Source organism: Python bivittatus, unplaced genomic scaffold, assembly GCF_059951505.1.
Source record: "Python bivittatus isolate LINGU-HERP-01145 unplaced genomic scaffold, Pbiv_v1 ctg000840_np1212, whole genome shotgun sequence".
NCBI classification, from domain to species: domain Eukaryota; kingdom Metazoa; phylum Chordata; class Lepidosauria; order Squamata; family Pythonidae; genus Python; species Python bivittatus.
Window position 1 is genome coordinate 31,071,341 of NW_028277113.1, and position 20,486 is coordinate 31,091,826.

Genomic DNA, 20,486 nt, shown 5'->3' on the forward strand with positions numbered 1-20,486 from the left:
GTCTCCAGCCCCAATTTCCCCAAAATGAATAGTTGCCTGGTGACCCTCAAAACAAGGGTATTAAGGGCAGAAAAGTAATTATGCTTTGCCATTCTTATTGCCATGAGGTAGGCCTTAATAGCTGCTATAGCTCATGCTTGACTGGATTCACCCCATGTTGTACCCCAGCAGCACTAGGCATCTCTTCCCTCATTTCATCTTCTTAAGCTCCTCTGTAAACCAAGAGGAGCCCTGGATCCACAGGAAGAGAGAGGCTGCATAAGCACAACCCAGTCCAAAGCCCAGCTATGCACACGTTCCAAGAGGCAAGTAAGGCTTCAACCGGGCTGTGCACCAAACCCTCACAAACAACTCCAAGCTCTCCCTGGAACCCTATCAGGTCCATTAGGCACCTGGGGTGAACCAGTAGAATAAGTCCATCCTCCCTGCAGAAGGAAGCAGCGCCAGAACACTCCAGGGTTGTCAGAAAGTGCTCTGACCATGACAGGAGGGTGAGGATAATTTTTCCCAACTCCAGATCATGCTGCCACTGCCCAGACAGGAAGACCAGATCCAAAGTATGACCACCATTATGCATCAGGCCCTTGATGACCTGGGTCAGGTCTATGGTTGTCATGGTGGCCATGAACTCCCAAGGTGCTTCTGGCTGCCGAAGTCCCCCAAGACCTGGGGATCTCCACTGCCAGTCAGGCCACTGAGTCTAGGAGCTAAGGCAGAAAAGTTGCTATGAGCAGGGAGGTTATCTTGTGATAAGCAAAGATGGTATGCTGTTATATATGTAATGTTGTTTTAAACATTGGTGAACTGTATTATCCAAATGTTCTCACTAAACTTTTTTGAGAGGGGCTGCTAAATCCTTTGCCATTCTTTGCAAATGCCCTTGCCAACCTGTGCAAAAGTTCCTGTTGCTGTCAGAAAGCGCCAATGGCTTTAAATCTAGTTTTAAAAATCGAAAGGATATACTAAAAGCTTTACAAGAATTCAGTATAAACAAAAATACTGAAACACGAGCCTAGCTCAGCACCTACACAAGGGAGTGGTAAATGCATGTTTTTGGCTTCAACCCAGAACTTCTTTTCTTCCTAGTATCATAAAAATGGTAAAAGGCTGTGCCAGGCCATTTCTCCAGCTTCCCATTCCCCTTTCTCCCTTTTCTTTTCCCTCAGTGGAAATTCCCAGCCCTGTAGAGGCGCATGTTGGGTCCTCTTTTTTTATATTATTTTTGTTTCAATATGCACAAATCTCCTTCGCTTCCATACTGATAGATATAGAACCAAAGACTATTTTGAAACTGGAAGTGCAGATGAACAATGACAATTTCACTTTACATCATAGAATCATGGAATCATAGAGTTGGAATATACCTCAGAGGCCATCTAGTCAGACGTGCGCTTGTGCTTGTGCATGCGCGCACACACACACAGTAAGTGCAGGATCTACTGGAGCCTCTCTGATAGGTGTCTATACATTCTCTCTTTGAGACCCCTAGCAAAGGAGAATTCACTACAGCATGTGGCAGCTTGTCCCACATGTTATGCTGTTTTTCATAAGGGCTAGAAAATAGTAACATTGCCAGTCTCTGTTGTGAACCTACTTCCAAAAGGAGCAGAAGTCTGTTAAGAAATCCAGTGATGTCAGTGACAATGAAGAAACAAGGGAAGAGGTCGCCTAGTAATACTGAAGCGGGAGATCAAGTTTTCCTTGTAAATGTTGAAGAAGCAGATTGGGCTTCAGCTTCTTTGATTATTATAGGTGAATCTGCCTTAGATTTCACTTCATGCCATTCCTTGTCATCCTCAAACATAACATTTTTAAGAAACTGGATTTTGTTAATTTGGGGGGGGGGGGCGTTAATATGAAAATGTTATCTTACCTATTGATTTTTTTTCTCTCTCTCCTGTAGGTTACAATAGTGATAAAGTATTTTTTTCAATTTGGATTCTTCCCTTGGCATAAAGAGTTGGAACTAAAAAAAGATAGACCTTATTTTGCTCCTAACATTATTGGTGTTGAGAAGAAAGAGGGTTATGTGCACTACGACCTTGTTCAGCTACTTGCTTTGTTTTTCCATCGGTCCATTTTAAAGGTATATTTTTGTTTGTTATTTTGTTTTGGGGACAGAATGGTAAAACTGTCAGCATGTATACCTTCCAGCATATCTGAACTTCCATTCCGTGTTCTGAATAAAATAGTGCCCCACTAAACCAAAAAGAATAACTTATATCGTGCCTGATTCAAAAATGTATTAAGATATACATACTTCCTTTTATTGGAAAGCAGCTTCATGCAAGGATCCCTGAATCTGTCGGAACTCTCATGCTGATTAAGACATAAGTCAGTTTCTCAATCTTACTGCTGAGACTATGGAAAGGATTTATATTCTCTAATTTTTCATAGTTAATCCCTTTTCCTTTCCCAACCACTAAAATCTCCAAAGATAAACCTTTTACTATCTCCCAGTGTTGAAAAAGGAACTCTCTATCAGGTTGGGCAAGAAGAATGTGTCCCTCAGCATATCTACACTGATATGCTGAGGAAAGAGTCCTGAGAAAAATATTTGTATGAGTGTCTCTGTGTGCATATGGTATGTACTGGATATGAATGAGTGTGCAGAAATGTGCAAGGACAACAGATCCTTGAGGCCTGGGAAGAGTCAAACTTCAGTCCTCTAGTAATTTTCTATCCCTACGCTAAAGGTCATGGCACACCATTTCAACCATAACCAAGCCCACATACAAGGCTGTGAAATCCAAGAAAACTAAACAGGTAGCATTTTTGAAAATAAAAACTTTATAGCTCAGAAGTGATTAACATGGAATACTTTTTGTAATACATTCACCAGAGGATAGATGACAAGACTAAAGCCAAAGTTTTGTATAAAGTGAAGCAATATCCAAAATAGTCAATGTCCAAGTATAATAAATAATATCAGTAATTCTGAAGATACCTTAACTTTGTTCTTTTTAGTGTCATGGATTATGGGATGAGGAAGATGGAGGAGACAATAGCAATAGTAAAGATGACTCAGATGATGAGCTGGCTGAATCATACAGAAGAGATTCTGCTGACTCTTTGACATCAGTCAATTTGGCAGCATCTGTTGAATCCATACATGTCCATTTCCCAGAACAGCAAACTGCCATCCGCAGGAAAAGTTCAAGCAGTGGCTCACATTTATCACAGAGATCCAGCTTCTCCTCTCACCGTTCAAAGAGAGGTATGACTGTTGGCATCAGGATTCTAAACTGGTCTGTTTTGTACTTGCCTAAACTTTTCTTTCAAGAAAGAAAGCAGCAAAGAATAACCAGCAAACCTAGGCAACAGTGATCCTTATATTAAAGAAAGCTAGGTTGAGATGGAGAGTTATTATACTATATTAACCTATTATTTTATTTGAGGAACTGTATTCTCCCTATCCTGTTAATGCTACAAACCTGGAATTATTTTAGGCAAAGAACAAAAGCATTGTGATGTTAGTGGGAAAAATATATTGCTTGTTACGGATATATTTTAATGCTTTTAATTGTTGATGTAGCATTTTTCTTTTTCAAAGTCTCTATTATGTTTTAATGTTCATAAGATGCCTGAGTTATATCTTGTAAAGATGGGCTAAGAATTCTAACAATCAGTGATATTTTAATGCAGAACTCCCTACCTTAAAATAAGTTTTATCTCCCTGACAATATTTTTAAAGTACATTATGCTTTAAGTAAAGAAATTGGGCTTGAACTTTAGAATTAAAATGTGGAGTCCTTGGTGTTCTCTGAGCTTGGTTGTTTGCTTGCTGACATTTCATTCCCCAACTATCTAATTTTAGAATTAAAAGTTTTCAGTCCCCTAGTTGCTGAATAATGTGAATGCAAGGTGTATTTTCAAGAGAGAAGAACATATCAGAAAGAAGATGCAGAGGTTTTTGTCATTTTTGTCTTCACCACAAGTTGAGATGAGCCCAAGCATGGAAGTAATGGCCTGAGAGAGATTTTCTGTTTGTTTTGTTTGATAAAAAGGAATTAATCTTTTGTTTCACATTTTGATTTTTGCTTCTTCCTCCTAATCATAGTTTAAACAAATCCTATTTTTCCAAATTTAGAGAAAGAAAAAGGATATGCAGATCCAGTTTCCCCCCCCCCCCTTTCTTTTGAGCTTTCCCTTCCAAGTGCAATAATTCTTTCTCCACTTGTATTTCCAGGAAGCACCAGCACACGGAACAGTAGTCAAAAAGGAAGCAGTGTGTTGAGCATAAAAAGAAAGTCAAGGAAAGAACTTCTTATGGAAAAATTGAGAGAACAATTTATTATAGCAAAAGCATTTACAATTAAAAAGTGAGCAATTACACATATTATCAGATTTATTGAAATAAATGGTGAATACAAAGATGGTCCATGATGTTCTAGGATTGGGAAAGGGGGCAGAGAGAAATCTATATCCATTTTATGTCACCACTGACTACTAAAGGCAGATCTGTGTACCTGATTTTCACGTAGCAAGAAAAGATTTCTAGAGAATGAGAAACAGATTTTTCCATTCAGTGTATGAGGGACACATCCCCAATACTAAATATTAGGATTTTAATTAGACTAAATCCTCCCTCTCTCCCTCCCTCCCTCCCTCCCTCTGGCTAGCAATAAACATGACCAGTTCCCCACCAAGATATTATTTTAAGATTATCTTATTTTTTAAAATATTAATAAATCATGTTTTGCATATGTGAAGAATCTATCAAGCATCCATAAGGGTGTCAGGTTTCTAACATCCCTCTTCTATACTAAGCCTTGCAGCTCCTTTGCTTGCCTTAAATTATATGTGCTAGAACAAATTAAATATCCTAGAACAAAGGGAGCCTCCAGATACTTTAGATATCTGGAGATACAACTCCCATACAACTGTAACCCAAAACATTTTGAGGGCAACTCTACTCCTTCCTTGGAGGAATCAATTACAGCTACTCCTTGTTTAGCAACCACAATTGGGGCTGGCAATTCCAATGCTAAATGAAGCAGTCACTAAGTGAGAAATCATGTGAACATGACTGTGCTTTCCAGCTCGAAACTGACAAGGCTAATCAGTTTTACATCTTTGGCTTTTGTTTGCTTCCCCACCATTCCCCCGCCCTTTGGAATGCTCGCTCCGGCACTGGGATAATTAGCAAGAAGGGAATTAATTTTGTATTTACATTCATTGGAGAAGAAGGGATTACAAGAGAGTAAGCAGGAACACAGTGGGGAATACACATTGAAAGTAATGCGCTGGCACTGGAGCCACCAGTGCACTATACAAACATCCTGGTGTATTACCCATTGTGTGCCTGCTTATTCTTTTGTAATCCCTTCCTCTCCAATCTCTCTGTTCTGCAAGGCAAGAGAAAAGAAAAACAGGTCAGGGACAGGATAACGCATACTGAGTATAATGGCAATCACATGACTGAGGGACTCTGCGAAGGTCATAAAGAGTCGTAAATTGTCGTAAAGCTTTTTTCAGCACCTTTGTAACTTTGAAAGGTTGCTGAATGAATGGTTGGTAAGCGAGGACTACCTTAACATTGATTAGGATCAGGTCAAGACAGACATCTAAGGCCACATTTGCATTGTTTTTTTTACCAGATCTAAATCTCTTATATGGTTATCTCTAAGGGTGAAGGCAATCAGGGACTCCATATATAGCTTCATATAGTATCTGTGAGGCAACAGACAAAATCCTAAGCAGATGCATCTTTCCACAAAATTACTTTGTAACAATGACTGCCTTTTGTATTATTTTAGGACACTACAAATATACCTGCCCATCAAACAGTTTTTCTACAATCTTATCCACCCAGATTACAGTGCTGTGACAGATGTTTATGTCCTGATGTTCCTAGCTGATACTGTGGACTTCATTATCATTGTCTTTGGATTCTGGGCTTTTGGGGTATGTTAAATGGAGTTGATGTGTTTGAGTAAATTTGTCAGATACTTTTGTAAGAAATAACTTTGCTTCCTCTGTTTTCTTTCTGTTTTTTTCCCAGAAACATTCTGCAGCAGCAGATATTACCTCTTCATTATCAGAAGACCAAGTCCCAGAAGCCTTCTTAGTGATGGTGCTAATTCAGTTTGGAACCATGGTAGTGGATAGGGCACTGTACCTGAGAAAGACGGTCATGGGGAAAGTCATCTTTCAGGTCATCCTTGTTTTTGGCATACACTTTTGGATGTTCTTTATCTTGCCCATGGTGACAGAAAGGTAAGTGCACTGTGTTTAAATGATTTTAGTTCAGTACTGTTACTTTTATTATTTTTTACTTTTAAAATGTGGCCAGTTCATTTACAGATAAAATTCACTTCTTGTCCACCCAAAGAATGATTGTATTGGATAAAGAAATGAAAACAGTAATAGATGATATTCTGAAAAGAAATGGGTTTTTTTTACCACATTGAAATGATGCAGAAAGTATTCATTCTATGAAAGGCATATAAATTTGTTTTCTTGATGTGTGTTTTGTATTGTAGGAAATTTAGTCAAAACACAGTTGCCCAGCTTTGGTATTTTGTGAAATGTGTTTATTTTGGATTATCAGCATACCAGATACGCTGTGGCTATCCAACCCGTGTACTTGGCAACTTCCTCACAAAAAGTTATAATTACGTAAACCTCTTTTTATTTCAAGGGTAAGTCTGTAAATGTGGTATAATGTGTCTTTTTTCTTTACAGTTCCCTTTCTTTTTATTTATTCTTTCTTCATATGAACATTAATAGATTGCATCTCCACCAAAACTGACTCATAACAAAGTCATACTACCTTATCACCTTAATGTGTCTTTCATTTGGAAATGCTACATTATTTGGTAAGATGATTTAGATGAACACCATTAAATTTGCAGTTTATCATGAAATAAATCGGAATTTATAAATGGATTGAATATAACCCCTTACCACACACTTCTACTCAGAAGTGAAAAGGAAATGTTTCTTTGGGCAAAATCTTCTCATTCCTTACAGGAAGCGAGGGAGCTTTTGGGCATCATATTCTTCTTGTACAGAAGTTTTAGAAAATTATCATAGACAAATAGAACATTGTAGCTGGTCTTCAGCCTAATACTTGAATGGTGAAAGACAGAACTAATCTTCTAGGCCATCCTAGATCTACATAAAATAGTTCTAAATGTTCAAATAAATCTCTTGTATTCTTCCATTATGTCAGGTTGGGCATAACAGGTTTTGGACCATACTTTGTTGTTGTTGTTGTTGCTGCTGTTGTTAGCCTTTAGGGCTGAAAGGGATATGGGCAGTGATGGAGTGATATGACCTATTGTCTAGCTCCTTTTTTCTGGGGGCTTATGTTTTTACTGCAAGAAATTAGCAGAATAATGCTTCCAAAAGTGGTGGTGGTGAGATCTGAAGGTGCTTAGGAAGTCACAAAATGGAGGCCATAGACTGCATTTGGCCCATGGCAATAAAAAGCCCTGATCTCTCTATTCTGGGCAACAGAATATTTCAAGCTAAAACTGATTTTTCTTCTTTGGTAATTTCTCGGTAGGTTCCGTCTAGTCCCTTTCTTGACTGAATTGAGGGCAGTTATGGACTGGGTTTGGACAGATACCACCTTAAGTCTTTCCAGTTGGATCTGCGTTGAAGATATTTATGCCCATATATTCATTTTAAAGTGCTGGCGAGAGTCTGAAAAAGTAAGAAATCTACCTAAGGGCTTATTTTTTTTCACTGCAACCTTATAATCAAGAAATAGATCATATTGTACCATGTCAAAAAGAAATGTGACAGGTGTTGCTCATCTATCCATATTAGGTTAATGGTGTTTCAAATTTCCTAAAGTTGATGGGATTCCAACATTCATCTCAACTAAATTTTTTACTTCTATTCACAGACACTTGTTTTTGCATATTTATATATCTGACTGTATGCAGGCTCCATAGTGTATGAAATAATGATATTTTTTAAAAAGCACAGCTGATAGAATACATAAATATTTATTAAATGTAAAAAATATTTAATTGTCCAAAGAAAACTCCAGCCTTATTTAGTCCATGAGAAAGGAACTTTTAACTGAAAGCAGGCCTATTCGACATAAGTTAATAATTTTCTCAGAAATAATTTCTGGATGCACTACTGTAGAATTCCAAATTAGAGTCCTTTTCACTGAGATGCTCCCTTGGAAGACCCAGGGTATAGATCAAAGCTAGAACTATTAGGGCTGTGTATGCAGTACTTAGATTTATGAGAGCCAGTTTGGTTTAGTGGTTAAGGCTTCAGGCTAGAAAGCAGGACTCTGTGAGTTCTAGTCCTGTCTTAGGCATGAAAGACAGCTGGGTGACTTTAGGCCAGTCACTCTCTCTTAGCCCACGATGTCAGGCTCAGGCGACAAGCTGGTCAGTTAATTCCTGTTGCAACCAGTGGATCAACATTAGGTTCATCTGAAAAAAAAAAAAAGTGGACCCTGCACCTGCAGGAAAACACTAGGAAAAAAAAATGCAGTACTTAGATTCTGTTGGTTTTTTTGATTAACAATTTTATTTTTTCCCTTTAGGAAAGTAGTATATAGTGCAGAAGCGTGAGGATGACACCCAGGTTGCTAGGCTATAAATGCTGCAACTATTAGTGCTACAACCTGTAGCATTAATTTGAGCAGAAGTCTGTTTTCCCTTAGTAACTGTCCATTAATATAGCTATAACCAGTTATCTGAAAATAGAAGGAAAAAGAAGAATTAGACCTTTCAGTTCCTACAACTTTCTTCCATTCCTGTGGATATGAAATCTGTGGCTATTATGAAAGAATGTTTTTCATTGGACAAGTTATTCATTCTAAATTCACATTTTTCTAAGCAGCATAAAATGATTATACTGTTTCATACTTTAATTTACTTTTCCAAGCTTAAAACAAGCTTTTTCATCCATTTCTGAACTATGCCAACAATGATGATAGACAGCAGGTACAATCAAATTTCAGAGATTGTGTATATGCGGAGCCCCTGAATTATAAGACCTTTATAAGAATCCTGATATAAGAGTCCTTTGGCACTTTCTACAAAACAGCATTGTATAATATAAGTTTTATGGATCTGAAATCTCTTCGTTAGCTGACCTCAGATTCTAGAAGCTGCTTGAATGACAGTGTTGCTGTTGTGGCAGATCTTGCCTGAAGAATTGAGAAATATGCTTTGCTTCCCCTGGTTTGTGAAATCAGCTAGAGCATGCCTGGAATTATGGATCTGAATGTCAATGTTTGCTTGCTATTCTATAGTTTTATTTAAAAAAAACAAGTTTAGACCCTGCGGTTTCAGACGATGACATTTACTACTTAATTTGCTATTCTAGTACAAGATTTTGGACCATGTGGCAGCCCTGTCTCAGTTGTAGTCATTTGGATCATACTATTTATTTAGATCATGTGTGGTCTCACAAGAAAGCATGGGACCCCAGTATGATAAGGACCCCATACATGAACACAGAATAAAGTTCAAATACATGGGAGTTGTCATTTTAAAAAATTAATGGGTTTTCTCTCTTTTTAAAGGAAAGAAAAACACATGCATTTATTTGTTATTTGCTTTTTCTCTCTCTTTTTGCAGCGATATCCCCAACCAAGGGGCCAGAAGAAAAAGAAGGTTGTGAAGTATGGAATGGGTGGCATGATTATTGTCTTGCTGATATGCATAGTGTGGTTCCCGCTGCTCTTCATGTCTCTAATTAAATCTGTTGCAGGTGTCACAAATAAGCCTCTTGATGTATCCATCACAATAACTTTAGGAGGTTACCAGGTACAACCAATTAAAATGTCATGTGTTATTTTCTTTCACATGCTAGCATCCATGACGGACTTAAATTTCAGCAAAAGAAAACATTGCTACTTATTTACTGAAAGTTATCTATAGTGTTTACAGCAACTTTATATTATTTTCCAGCCTATTTTTACAATGAGTGCCCAGCAGAGTCAGCTAAAAAATATGACAGATAAACAATATAAAGACCTCCACAATACTTTTAAGAAGAATACTGTAAGTATTTTTTTTAAAAAATGGTGCTGTAGAAATAATGCTACTAATGGCATGCAGTTGTGAAAGCATTCCACATTCTTCAAATTACCATCATGACTATGCTATTCATTCATTCATTCATTCATTCATTCATTCATTCATTCATTCATTCATTCCATTTGTACTGTCACTCTGAGCTTATCCGTGTGTTAATCTGTAATCCAGTTAGTCTCAGTGCTTAGTAACACGTAGAGGAGGAAGCACGACATTTATATCAACGTGTATTTGGATGTATGTTATACACCTTTCTGTGTACAACTACAGAGAACAACAAGCAAGCCAAGGACAAACATGTGCAATAGCCTGTTTTGACATGCTCTGACCATTCAGTTAATTAGCCAAATGGTATTCCTGGTTCTGTCCTTATGCTACTTCTTCCTGTTTCCTTTTATTCAGCCACCAGCCATACCCATATTCCTTTTCCACAGCTTACCTCTCCCTACTTTTTTGAATAATGAAACCTTCAATGTATACTTCTACAGCCAAGAAGTAGAATTAATTTCCTTCTTTTATTTTTTAAAGGGTGCTCTACAGTTTCTAGAGAACTATGGTATAGAAGATATAACAGTAGCACAACTAGAAGGCAGTTCAAATTCTTTATGGACCATCAGCCCTCCTAGCAGAAAAAATATGATAAAGGAGCTCAAGGCAAATAATCCTGATTTTTCTCTGGTTATTTCATGGAATATTCAAAGGTATAACTTCATTGATAGTATATAGGCTTATTACTATTTTGTCTAGTGATGGCATTCTTGTTACTATATTTCTCTTATATTTAAACTTCCTTGGTAAAAAGAGGCCTTCCCAGATTTTATATTTTAACATATACATTTGAAAGTATTCTTCTGAGGATAGATTGCTGCAGCTTTGGGTTCAGAGTAAAACTCTGCTACTAAATAATAATTTATTTCATTCACTTCATTATCATGGTTACAACTATTGTAACCATGATAATTGTTGTAACCTTCAACTATTGTATTTTCTGACAATATTGTGGCATCAGGGAACAAATTCTGTATATGAAGTTTTGCTTTATCTATGACAATACAAGCCACAGTTTGCATCATTGCAAACGTTCATAAAATGGAGTTGTCAGTCAAATGAGTATTTCAAAATGTCCCGTCTAGTGATCATTATGTTGAATACAACAATTGGAGGAATCATACAGTATTTTGTAATATGTGTTCTTCAATGATTAATACATTTTTATGAAATATTTATTAAAGAAATGCCTCTCTTGGAGCAAAAGCAGAAACAGTATCAGATAAAGTGTCTCACAATCTACCAAATGAGGCAAGACTAAAAATTGCTGAAATGATGGAAGATCCATTTCTAAAAACAAACCCCTTTGTGTAAGTAATTTTTGATATATTCTAAAACACAAGAGATTTTATTTATTGTAAAGAAAGCTAGAAAATATTAAAAGATTAAGATAGTATTACATTTGTAAATATGTTTATATTATAGCCGTAGTCAATTCGTTCTTTCTAATCTAATCTTTTTAGTAGAAAGAATGTATTACTGCACCTTCACATTGATATTAAATCATATCATGGTCCCCACATTGAACTTATTACTGAATTGGAATTACTTTTCTGGAGAGGATTCTTCATTTATGTAAATGCCTACCAAGCGTCTGCAAGGACATTTAAGAGGAATGAATGTCCAAGCAGAGATGTGGAGACATCTGGAAGTACATATAAGCAATAGGAGAAGGATTGAGAATGATGGCCATTGTCTTTCCACCCTTGCAGTCAATCAGTGGTTTTAAATTGACAATATGAGCTACATGTAGTCAACAAATGCATTCACATTATGTGCAGACTTGATTGTTTTTATTGTATAGTACTATTGAGCAAGCAGAAACTGATCTAGAGTGTGTGTGTATATGTGAAAATCTATTTCTACATACTTTTTGCTGTACTTGGATCAGAGCAAATGATTTAAAGAATTAGATCAATAGTTAACTGTTCTGTAGTTTATTTTAATAAATGAGAAAATGATATTCTCCTGATACCAGAATTGAGAATATTTTGTAGAAGGGCTAGCTGCCCTCAAATTTTCAAAATATTGAAGAGTGATAAACTTAAAAAGAAAATGAAAAGTGGAATCTGGGAATTACATATAAAATATTGTAGTTATAATAATAAGGCAATATGGTGGATCAAATAGAATTTTGGACTGAAACTAGGGAGCCTTATATTTAAATCAATATAATCAGTTATGGTGCTGGGGTGACTTTAGGCCAGTCACTGTATGAGATAAGAAAATAAGAACTGTAACCACAACACGTTGTAAATCAATTTCCATTAAATATCCTTTAATCATGCTGTTCCTTATGTAGGACACTTGCTGGAGTATATCCACATTATATCAAAGCGCCTAGTGATAATGCTGCAAAACCTATAAAACAACTTTTGGAAGGTATGAATTTTCAGCATTCTTTCAAATGATTAAATATTTCTTCATAATCTATGAGTCTCACGTCTTATAGACTAAGGGATGGATGGATCATACTTAGAAACAGAAAGGAACTCAAATCAAATGTTTTCTTTTGTTTTCTTTTGGTGTTCTTCAAAGATTAACAGAAAGTGCTGTTGAAATATGTGTTTTTTTACATCTGTAATTTTTTTAATGATTTATCCCCTATGGCCTTGATTAAAGGATAATAAGAGGGTTTTCATGACTTTGAGATGGTATTAAATGTTTCCTTCATGGAACCAGACAAATAGAATGAGATTTTCCTTATACTTAGGGGGGAAGGCATCTTTTTCTCTCTTGATTTTATGACAACTTGCATTATAGGTAGTCCTCGCTTAATGACCCTAATTGGAACTGGAATTTCCATCACTGAGCAAAGCAGTTGTTAGGCAAAACATCACATGACTGCACCACTTAGCGACAGCAGTTCCAGGAGTCCTGGTTATGGTCGTTAGGCCAGGACCTCACACTTCTCCTGCCCTGTTGCATTTGTCTTCAATTCCCCCCACCTGCCTATCTCCCCCCATCTCTGCCCCTTTGGCTGCCCTGAAATCTGCTGCCGCTGCCAACCCCCACTGGCCCCATCTGACTTTCACCACCTTCTTCCCACCGCTGACAAGGCAGGCCTGGCTGAGGCAACTGCTGGCCCTCTGCAAGGTCAGGGAGGCCTTGCGAGGCCACATGAAAGTCTTGTGCAGCATCGCATAGGGTCAGCAGCTGCCTCAGCTGAGCACACCTCATTAACAGCAGGAAGAAGACAGCGAAGGTCAGCTGCAGGGGTAAGTGGTGGTGGCAGAATGCAGGGTGGCCAAAAGGGCAGAGATGGGGAGATAGGCAAGTGGGGGAAGTTGAGGCACGCACTGCAGTCATAAATGCAGATGGGCTGCCAAGCGCCCGGATTTTGACCACATGACCACAGGGGCACTGCAATGACTGTAACTTTGAGGACTGTCCAAAACTACCATTTGTTCAGCACTGTTGTAACTTCAAATGGTTGCTGAATGAATGGTCATTAAGCGAGGACTACCTATATTATAAGGCCTTGGAAATTGAAACAGTGTTGTTTACACAAGTCAAGGAAGTGCTTGCTCTTGTTCAGCTACAGCACTCCTGCTACTGCAGTGGGAGGTAGCATGCTGGGATAAGGGAGAAGGATTTCATTTGCTTCCTTTTACTTTCAGACATACTGATACAGGCCTTGCTAATAGTCAACAATTGATAGGTTAAAATAAGGATGGCTAATTCTAAGTTTTCAGAAGGTATTCTCTTTTCTAAACACTAATTTACAGAGTAGAAGTGTATTTTGACATTAAGTTAACTCCTTCTCTTGATGGACAGATACAATAATAAAGTTATTATCCCTAACAGAAGTTATTTAGCAATTATGAAACATTTGTCTGGTATGAGGTCATTGATTCATGAAATGCACATGATATTTTCTTGTTTCTCTGAATAGCTAATAAATAGGATGGGTTTTTTTTCCTCCTCCTCCTCCTCCTCCTCCTTCTTCTTTTGTAGGTGGGAAGTATAAAGATATCACTGTTTCACTATCCAATAATAATGTGTCTGATGAACTTAATGAATGGTGGATTTTAAACCAGACGAACAAATTTTTGGAGCCAAATACAACTAGACTGGAACTAATTGTGTTTAGTGACAAAGTTAGCCCTCCCAGTCTTGGATTTTTGGCAGGTTATGGGTAAGCAAGTATTTCATATTAACATCATTGTGTAATATGAGAAACATTTTTGTGTTTTTAGAACATAACTGTTTTTATTTACATTGCATTAAAACAAACTACCCTCACATGTGATCATCTGAAAGCAAATGGTTTCATTGTCATTCCCTCAGAAGGCCCTTTCCAGATTATCAAGATTTTATGAATGGCTGAAAAAGATCAGTTTCTAATAGCTGAAATTAGCTGTCAATTTTTAAAGATAGCTGAAAACTCTAGATGATAAAGTGTATCCAAAAGAGTCTGTCAGGACTGTTGTAAACTATTTTCATCAACTATCTTACATATAATATGGGCATCTATTCAGACCTATACAGCTGTAAAGTAGATCCACCTACAATCCTATACTGCTTTCAATAGGTTCTGAAGGAATGAGGAAGGTATCTAGATTCTGGCTATTTGACAGTGTTATTGCTCTGCATGGGATTCCATGCTTCCAAACAGGCCTGGCACTGTTCAACCATTTTGGATCCATTTTGGAACATATACTCCAAAGAGTTCCAAGCCAGTTAAAATTGGTCCCCAAACTGCAGTTCTAACTGCATGTTTTTCTAACTTTGGGTAGCAACTGCTATCATATCTCATTAAATGTTTGGGTGTAGGTGTTTCTCCTTTCATACATTTTAAAAGCTGATTATTATCAATTCTTATCACATCACTTTTATCCCTATGACCCAGTAGAGGACACTGTAACTGGCTGAAAGCATTAACAGTAATGTTTTACCATTAATAAAGCAGAACCAGAAATTGGACTGAATCCAGATAGTTTATTACATTTTAATTGAAGAATTAATTGGAGTTGAAGGCTTCCATGGCTGATCCCACCTATTTGCATAGGATTAAAGTATAGGCAAGGTAGTATAATCCAGCCCACTCTTTTCAGCATCAGTGAGTGTGAAGGCTAGAAGGACGAAGGTTAGACAGAAAGAGCTTGAAACAAGACAGATCTTTACAATAACAAAAGTGGACCTGCACCTGTGGGAAAAATGCTAGGAAGAAAAAAAAAGTCAACTGCCCCCCTCCATCAGAGAAACAAGCATCACTCAGATCATTGGGATGCTCAAGTGGGAAAAAGAGATGCAAGGTTTGAACCTGGGGACTGCTTGAGACTTATAGTTGGCAGTTGCTGGCTTATCAAATTGTTGTGTCCTTGAATCTCTCTTCAAGGATCAATCTGGGCAAAGCCTGACAGCAAGCTTCATGTGTGATGTATTTCCTCTGAAAGGATCTCTGTTGCCTGTGGTGTGTTTCAAGTTCTCAGTATTTTTTAAGAGCTGAATGCTTCCTTGCTGGGTCAAACCTATCCACCAGTGACTTGCAGGAATCTCAACAATTAACAGACACTAAATGAAGAGCACTGGCAGGGGCCTCCATAGGGGTAACCTGCATCATGCATGTACAGTCTTTTAGCTGTCTGGATGGTTAACTGAAGACATGTGAAACTGCAACCATATGTGCCACTTCTGTGTCAATAGCTGCAGCCCAAATGCATATCATAATAAGGAAACTAATGATGAAATTGAAACAAATAAAGTTAATTGTACATTTTGGGGGGAAGCCCATTGAATGAGATTGGTCATCTACCAACTGTCATTTTCATATGAAGCCTGTAATTATCATACAAACAAAGAGTGACTGGGAAATACAGATCACATGTTTTGGAAGGATGCTTTTGTACCACCATTCTCTTGGGCTGATTGGTACTGTTTCCATGGTGCCCCCACTCCAAGATCAAACATTTAATTGAGTACTAATAGCCCTAAATCTCACTTTCACAAGTAACTTTCCCTCTGCTGCAGTAGCTTTTGCCGTTAAAGGACAAGCAACCATCTTTCTTAGTGTAACATAGTAGTTGAGATATTGGATATGGAACCAAGGAAATCCTGGTTTGTTAATTAATTAATTTGTTTGTTAATTAATTCACCATGGAATTAATTGGGTGATTTTGTGATACTCACTTGCCCTCAGCCCAACCTATTTTAGAAGTTGCTATTATGGGCATAAAATTAGTGGAAACCCATTTCCCTATAAACTGCCTTAAGCTCCGAGCAATGGGATGATATAAATGCAATAAATTATCATAACAACTGTAGATAAGAATTACAATCCATTAACAGAATACTCTCATTAGTTTGAATGCAATTTTCATTGATTCTTTCTGCAATCTCTCTTTGCTTGGGATCTGAACCAATAGCCTTGTTTGGATCCCTTAAGTCCTCAGCTTGCTAAATCCTCATCTTTTAAAATCATAGTTAAGCATCAGAGAACAAGTGTGTTTCATTTTTCTTCCTTCTGTTTGTCTCCCTTTCAGTGATCTTGCTTACATCCTAATTCAGTTCAATCAATTCAGTGAAAATAGGAGCTGTCAATTTTATCATTTGTTTCCTTAGTGTGATACAGATTTGGATTGCAGCTTTTGACATACAGCTGCAGTTTTAGATGTCTTTAATCAACTTTGTGCACGTGTAAAAGATTTACTCATAGTTTGAGATTTCATTGAGATCCTTATTAATGCTATTTTATTAATCAAGCTTTCCATTTTGGATGGCACAACCAAGCATTTTTATGTGGATCCATAATTCATTTCCAACTGTTAAAATATTGTTTATTTAGCCAGATACTGAATATGACAACCATTATTCATATAATTCTAACGCAGATCAATTTTATTTGGAAATCCTTTAAATTGTGGAAATAGTTGGTCAGAAAATTCTGACCAAGACCAGTCTTTTAGTTTGCTACGCCATCATGATATCACAGTCCTTGATCCTCAACTTTTGGCAAAACTTTTTGTGCAGCTCTACCTTCTTCTGCCCATACCTCTCTTTCTTTCTAACTACCTCTGCTTTTATTTCTTGGTTGCACCAGCCTTTCATTTTGTAAAGAAAAAAAGCTAACATTGAACAAATTAACCCTATACACACATAGACATATTCTATCTATCTAACCTTTTTTTTTTTTAATCTATTCCCCTCTTCTCAGTGATCTGTTTCATCATGTTGCCTTTGCTTTTGAAATTATTGCACATTTTAAAATGTTAGTGCTTTTTCTTTCTCATTTTGCAGCATCATGGGTTTATATGCTTCAGTTGTCCTGGTAATAGGAAAATTTGTCCGTGAATTCTTCAGTGGAATCTCCCACTCTATCATGTTTGAAGAACTTCCCAACGTGGATCGTATCCTAAAGCTGTGTACGGATATCTTCTTAGTGCGGGAGACTGGTGAATTAGAACTAGAGGAAGATCTATATGCTAAGCTAATATTCCTGTATCGTTCACCAGAGACTATGATCAAATGGACTAGAGAAAAAACGAAGTGATCTAGGAGTTCACAATGTAAATCAAGATGATTTCATCTGGATTTTTTTTTAAAAAAAAAGAAGCACAAAATTCTCTTTTATAATTGGGTGGCAATTTTTTGTTCATGGAATTTGCTTGGTTCCTTAGAAAGAAAGCCTTTTTTTTTTTCAGATTCAACTATTGTAACATCAGACATTTTCATTTCAATTTAGTGAGCAACATTTTCTGCAACCACATCTAAGTTAATTCTAAGCAGAAAAAAGGTATCAAAACTAAATGTGCAATCTTCACTTTGTCTGAAAAGAAATCTTGGGCTGTGCAATTTGCTGTTTGACATCACTGATTTTCAAGGGTCTACCATGGTCCAAGTTGCCCTTCTAGGAAATCTAAGGCAATTAATCACAGTTGGTGCTGAAGGCAATTTTATTATTTGCATTTCTAGGAAAACAGATCTGTTAAAGACTAAACAGATATACCGTTCTGGAGGGGAAAAGATCAGTGACATAATCATTAACTGCCTTATTTTATTTGAACAATTACAGAAGATATTGAAAACATCAGTGACTTTACTCAGGAAAATAAACTGTCGATCTTCAACTAATGGATAGTTATAGAAAAATATTGTGATGTTTTTGCTGGGGCCATTTTCTCCACAAAATGAGACAGATATTAAAAAGTAAAGTAAAACAAAGAAGACGGTTGAATTGTGAGCAGCCTTTATGGGCAATCTTTTTCTTCAATCACTAAAATGTGCTTTCCCCTATTTTGACATTTTAATGTAATGATATAACTTGTATTTAGCCTTTCCTTCCAATGTTTCAGGTATATCATAATGTTTACATATTCCAATACACATTTTTATGTCCAAGATGCCTTTTTAAAATTCCCAGTCATGAGAAAAGTATATATATTGAGCTTGAGAAATGGGCTTTTCCTAAATTATTGCTATAAGTGACACAGGCTGTTCAGCAAAAGACACTGTAGCATGAACATTTAGTGCTGAAATGTAGTTTTCATTTGATGATTTAGGACACACTGTTTGTTAATATTAATTATAATATGCTAAGAGATTATACCATCGTTCCCAAAGGTGATGGAAGTGCTATTCCCAGAGCACCATGTTAGCTGGGAATCGTGGGAACTGTAGGCTCAAAACACCTGGAGGAAGCCAAGTTGGGGAAGGATGGAATAAACTGTGTAGTTTTAATTCCATACTGATTTCAAACAAAATCCTTGTTGCAAAGACCATCTTAAAAGTATTTTTCCTATGCTTGTTTACACTGAATGAAATTTTCTTTGTATAAATTAAATACGTCAAAATTGTGAACGTGTCAGTTATCATTAAAAAATAATCTAAGCTATTTACTGTATATGATGATGTAGTAAGTCTCAAAATATATGAATCATGGTAATGGAACAAACAGCGTGAGAGTAAAGTTACTTGCGCATCTGTTTGTTAGAAAAAAAAGCAAAATGTAATATGGTGGTGATGCTTACAGTTGACTGCTTCCATGAAAATATTGCTGGTACTTTTCTATGCTGCGAAAAATGACACATTTTGACACTAGGAAAGGTATACCGAAATAGATCATTTTAGTATATTCCAATAATAAAATGCACTGTGACTGGCACTCATTCAAGGATATTCTAATTTCCCAAGAAACTATAACAAAAATGAACAGAAACAATAGTGGATATGTTGGCCATGAGGAAAAAAAACAGCTTGCAATTATTTTGTAAATCTTCAGTTGGCCTAACAAAAATATTACCTTTATAGGTTTTTATTGTTTTCCAATAAGAAGAAAAGAAAAAATTACAGTGACTGAACAAATCAGTTTAAATAACTTAGGTACCTTAAAGATCATATTTATAGATGAAATGTTAACTAATAAGTGCATAAATCAAAATGTTTACCTTGCATACATGGACTCTACAGAGAAATCTGACCCATTGTATTTCAATGTCTTTTTGAATGATTCTGTACAACCTCCCATCCTTATCTTTGTAGATAATTGTACTTGCCACTTGAGAAAACTGTCAATGCATCTCACTAAATAAGGTGAAGTCTATTAAATATACACCAATAAGGAATTGTTACCCTGTAAGGCATCATCTGCCTTTTTCTTTCTTCTTTTTCTATTAAACATGTTCTCCTGTGAATCTTGAAATAAAAAACCTTTGCACCTGGTATCCAGTTTCCTCATAGTGGCTAAGAAGCACACATCTATGAGATGGCTACAACCACCTCCTTTCATCTGCCCACCAGTAACTATATCCAGAAGCATAGTGGTTCTGAACTTGGAAGCTCCAATCATCTGTAGCTGACGTTAGGACTAATTCTCCATTTCAACTTAAATCTCCTTTTAACATTACCTAGAAACCTGGCCATCACAAAGCAACTGCGGTGGTTTTTTCTCCAGAACTTACTTGGCACTGCAACTTCCCTTAATTACAACCAGCACCACCCCACTCCCCAAGATCTAGTGCTACCTTTTCCTCTGTGATATACTAAGTTTTGCCAGCTGTTCCAGTTCTCCCCTCCCTTTTCTTGTACAGTGGCACCTTTAAGAAAGGGGTTCCAGTTACTAAAACATACCACTGAAATTGTATTGGTATTGTAACAGGTTTCTAGCAATACAGTCCATAAAGTAAATAGCATGATTAACTTGATCACTGATAAATTGTATTCTTCAATACTGTTTTGACAATATATGTTTTGTTGCTTGTAACTAGTACAGTAATACCTCGGTTCACAAATGCTTCTGTTCACGAACAATTCGGTTCACGAACAGCACCGTTCACAAAATTTTGCTTCTGTTCGCGAACTCTGCATCGGGTGACAAACACAACCTGCGGCCACCTTCCCTGCTCTGACACATGGTCGTGGCTTCCTGTAGGTGAGGGGGACTCTCCCTCCAAACAATAACCGCCTCCCCACCCATCTTCC

The 20,486-nt window shown here is 37.0% G+C and overlaps 1 protein-coding gene across 4 annotated transcripts in view; it reads left to right on the forward strand.

The window, feature by feature from the left end:
- Positions 1-19,578, forward strand: part of PIEZO2 (piezo type mechanosensitive ion channel component 2) — a 234,520-nt gene extending 214,942 nt beyond the window's left edge. For 3 of the 4 annotated variants that reach the window (XM_088130640.1, XM_088130642.1, XM_088130641.1), the window contains 14 exons: positions 1,904-2,086; positions 2,968-3,217; positions 4,190-4,322; positions 5,760-5,907; positions 6,005-6,219; positions 6,486-6,644; positions 7,514-7,661; positions 9,561-9,749; positions 9,894-9,986; positions 10,548-10,720; positions 11,252-11,377; positions 12,370-12,449; positions 14,025-14,205; positions 17,307-19,577. In XM_088130640.1, coding sequence (XP_087986766.1) covers positions 1,904-2,086; positions 2,968-3,217; positions 4,190-4,322; positions 5,760-5,907; positions 6,005-6,219; positions 6,486-6,644; positions 7,514-7,661; positions 9,561-9,749; positions 9,894-9,986; positions 10,548-10,720; positions 11,252-11,377; positions 12,370-12,449; positions 14,025-14,205; positions 17,307-17,559 — 2,331 coding nt within the window. In that variant the 3' untranslated portion in view covers positions 17,560-19,577. Of the gene's footprint in view, positions 1-1,903; positions 2,087-2,967; positions 3,218-4,189; positions 4,323-5,759; positions 5,908-6,004; positions 6,220-6,485; positions 6,645-7,513; positions 7,662-9,560; positions 9,750-9,893; positions 9,987-10,547; positions 10,721-11,251; positions 11,378-12,369; positions 12,450-14,024; positions 14,206-17,306 lie in introns of all 4 variants that reach the window. The other variant, XM_088130643.1, reaches the window with a different exon arrangement.
- The last annotated feature ends 908 nt before the right edge of the window (positions 19,579-20,486 follow it).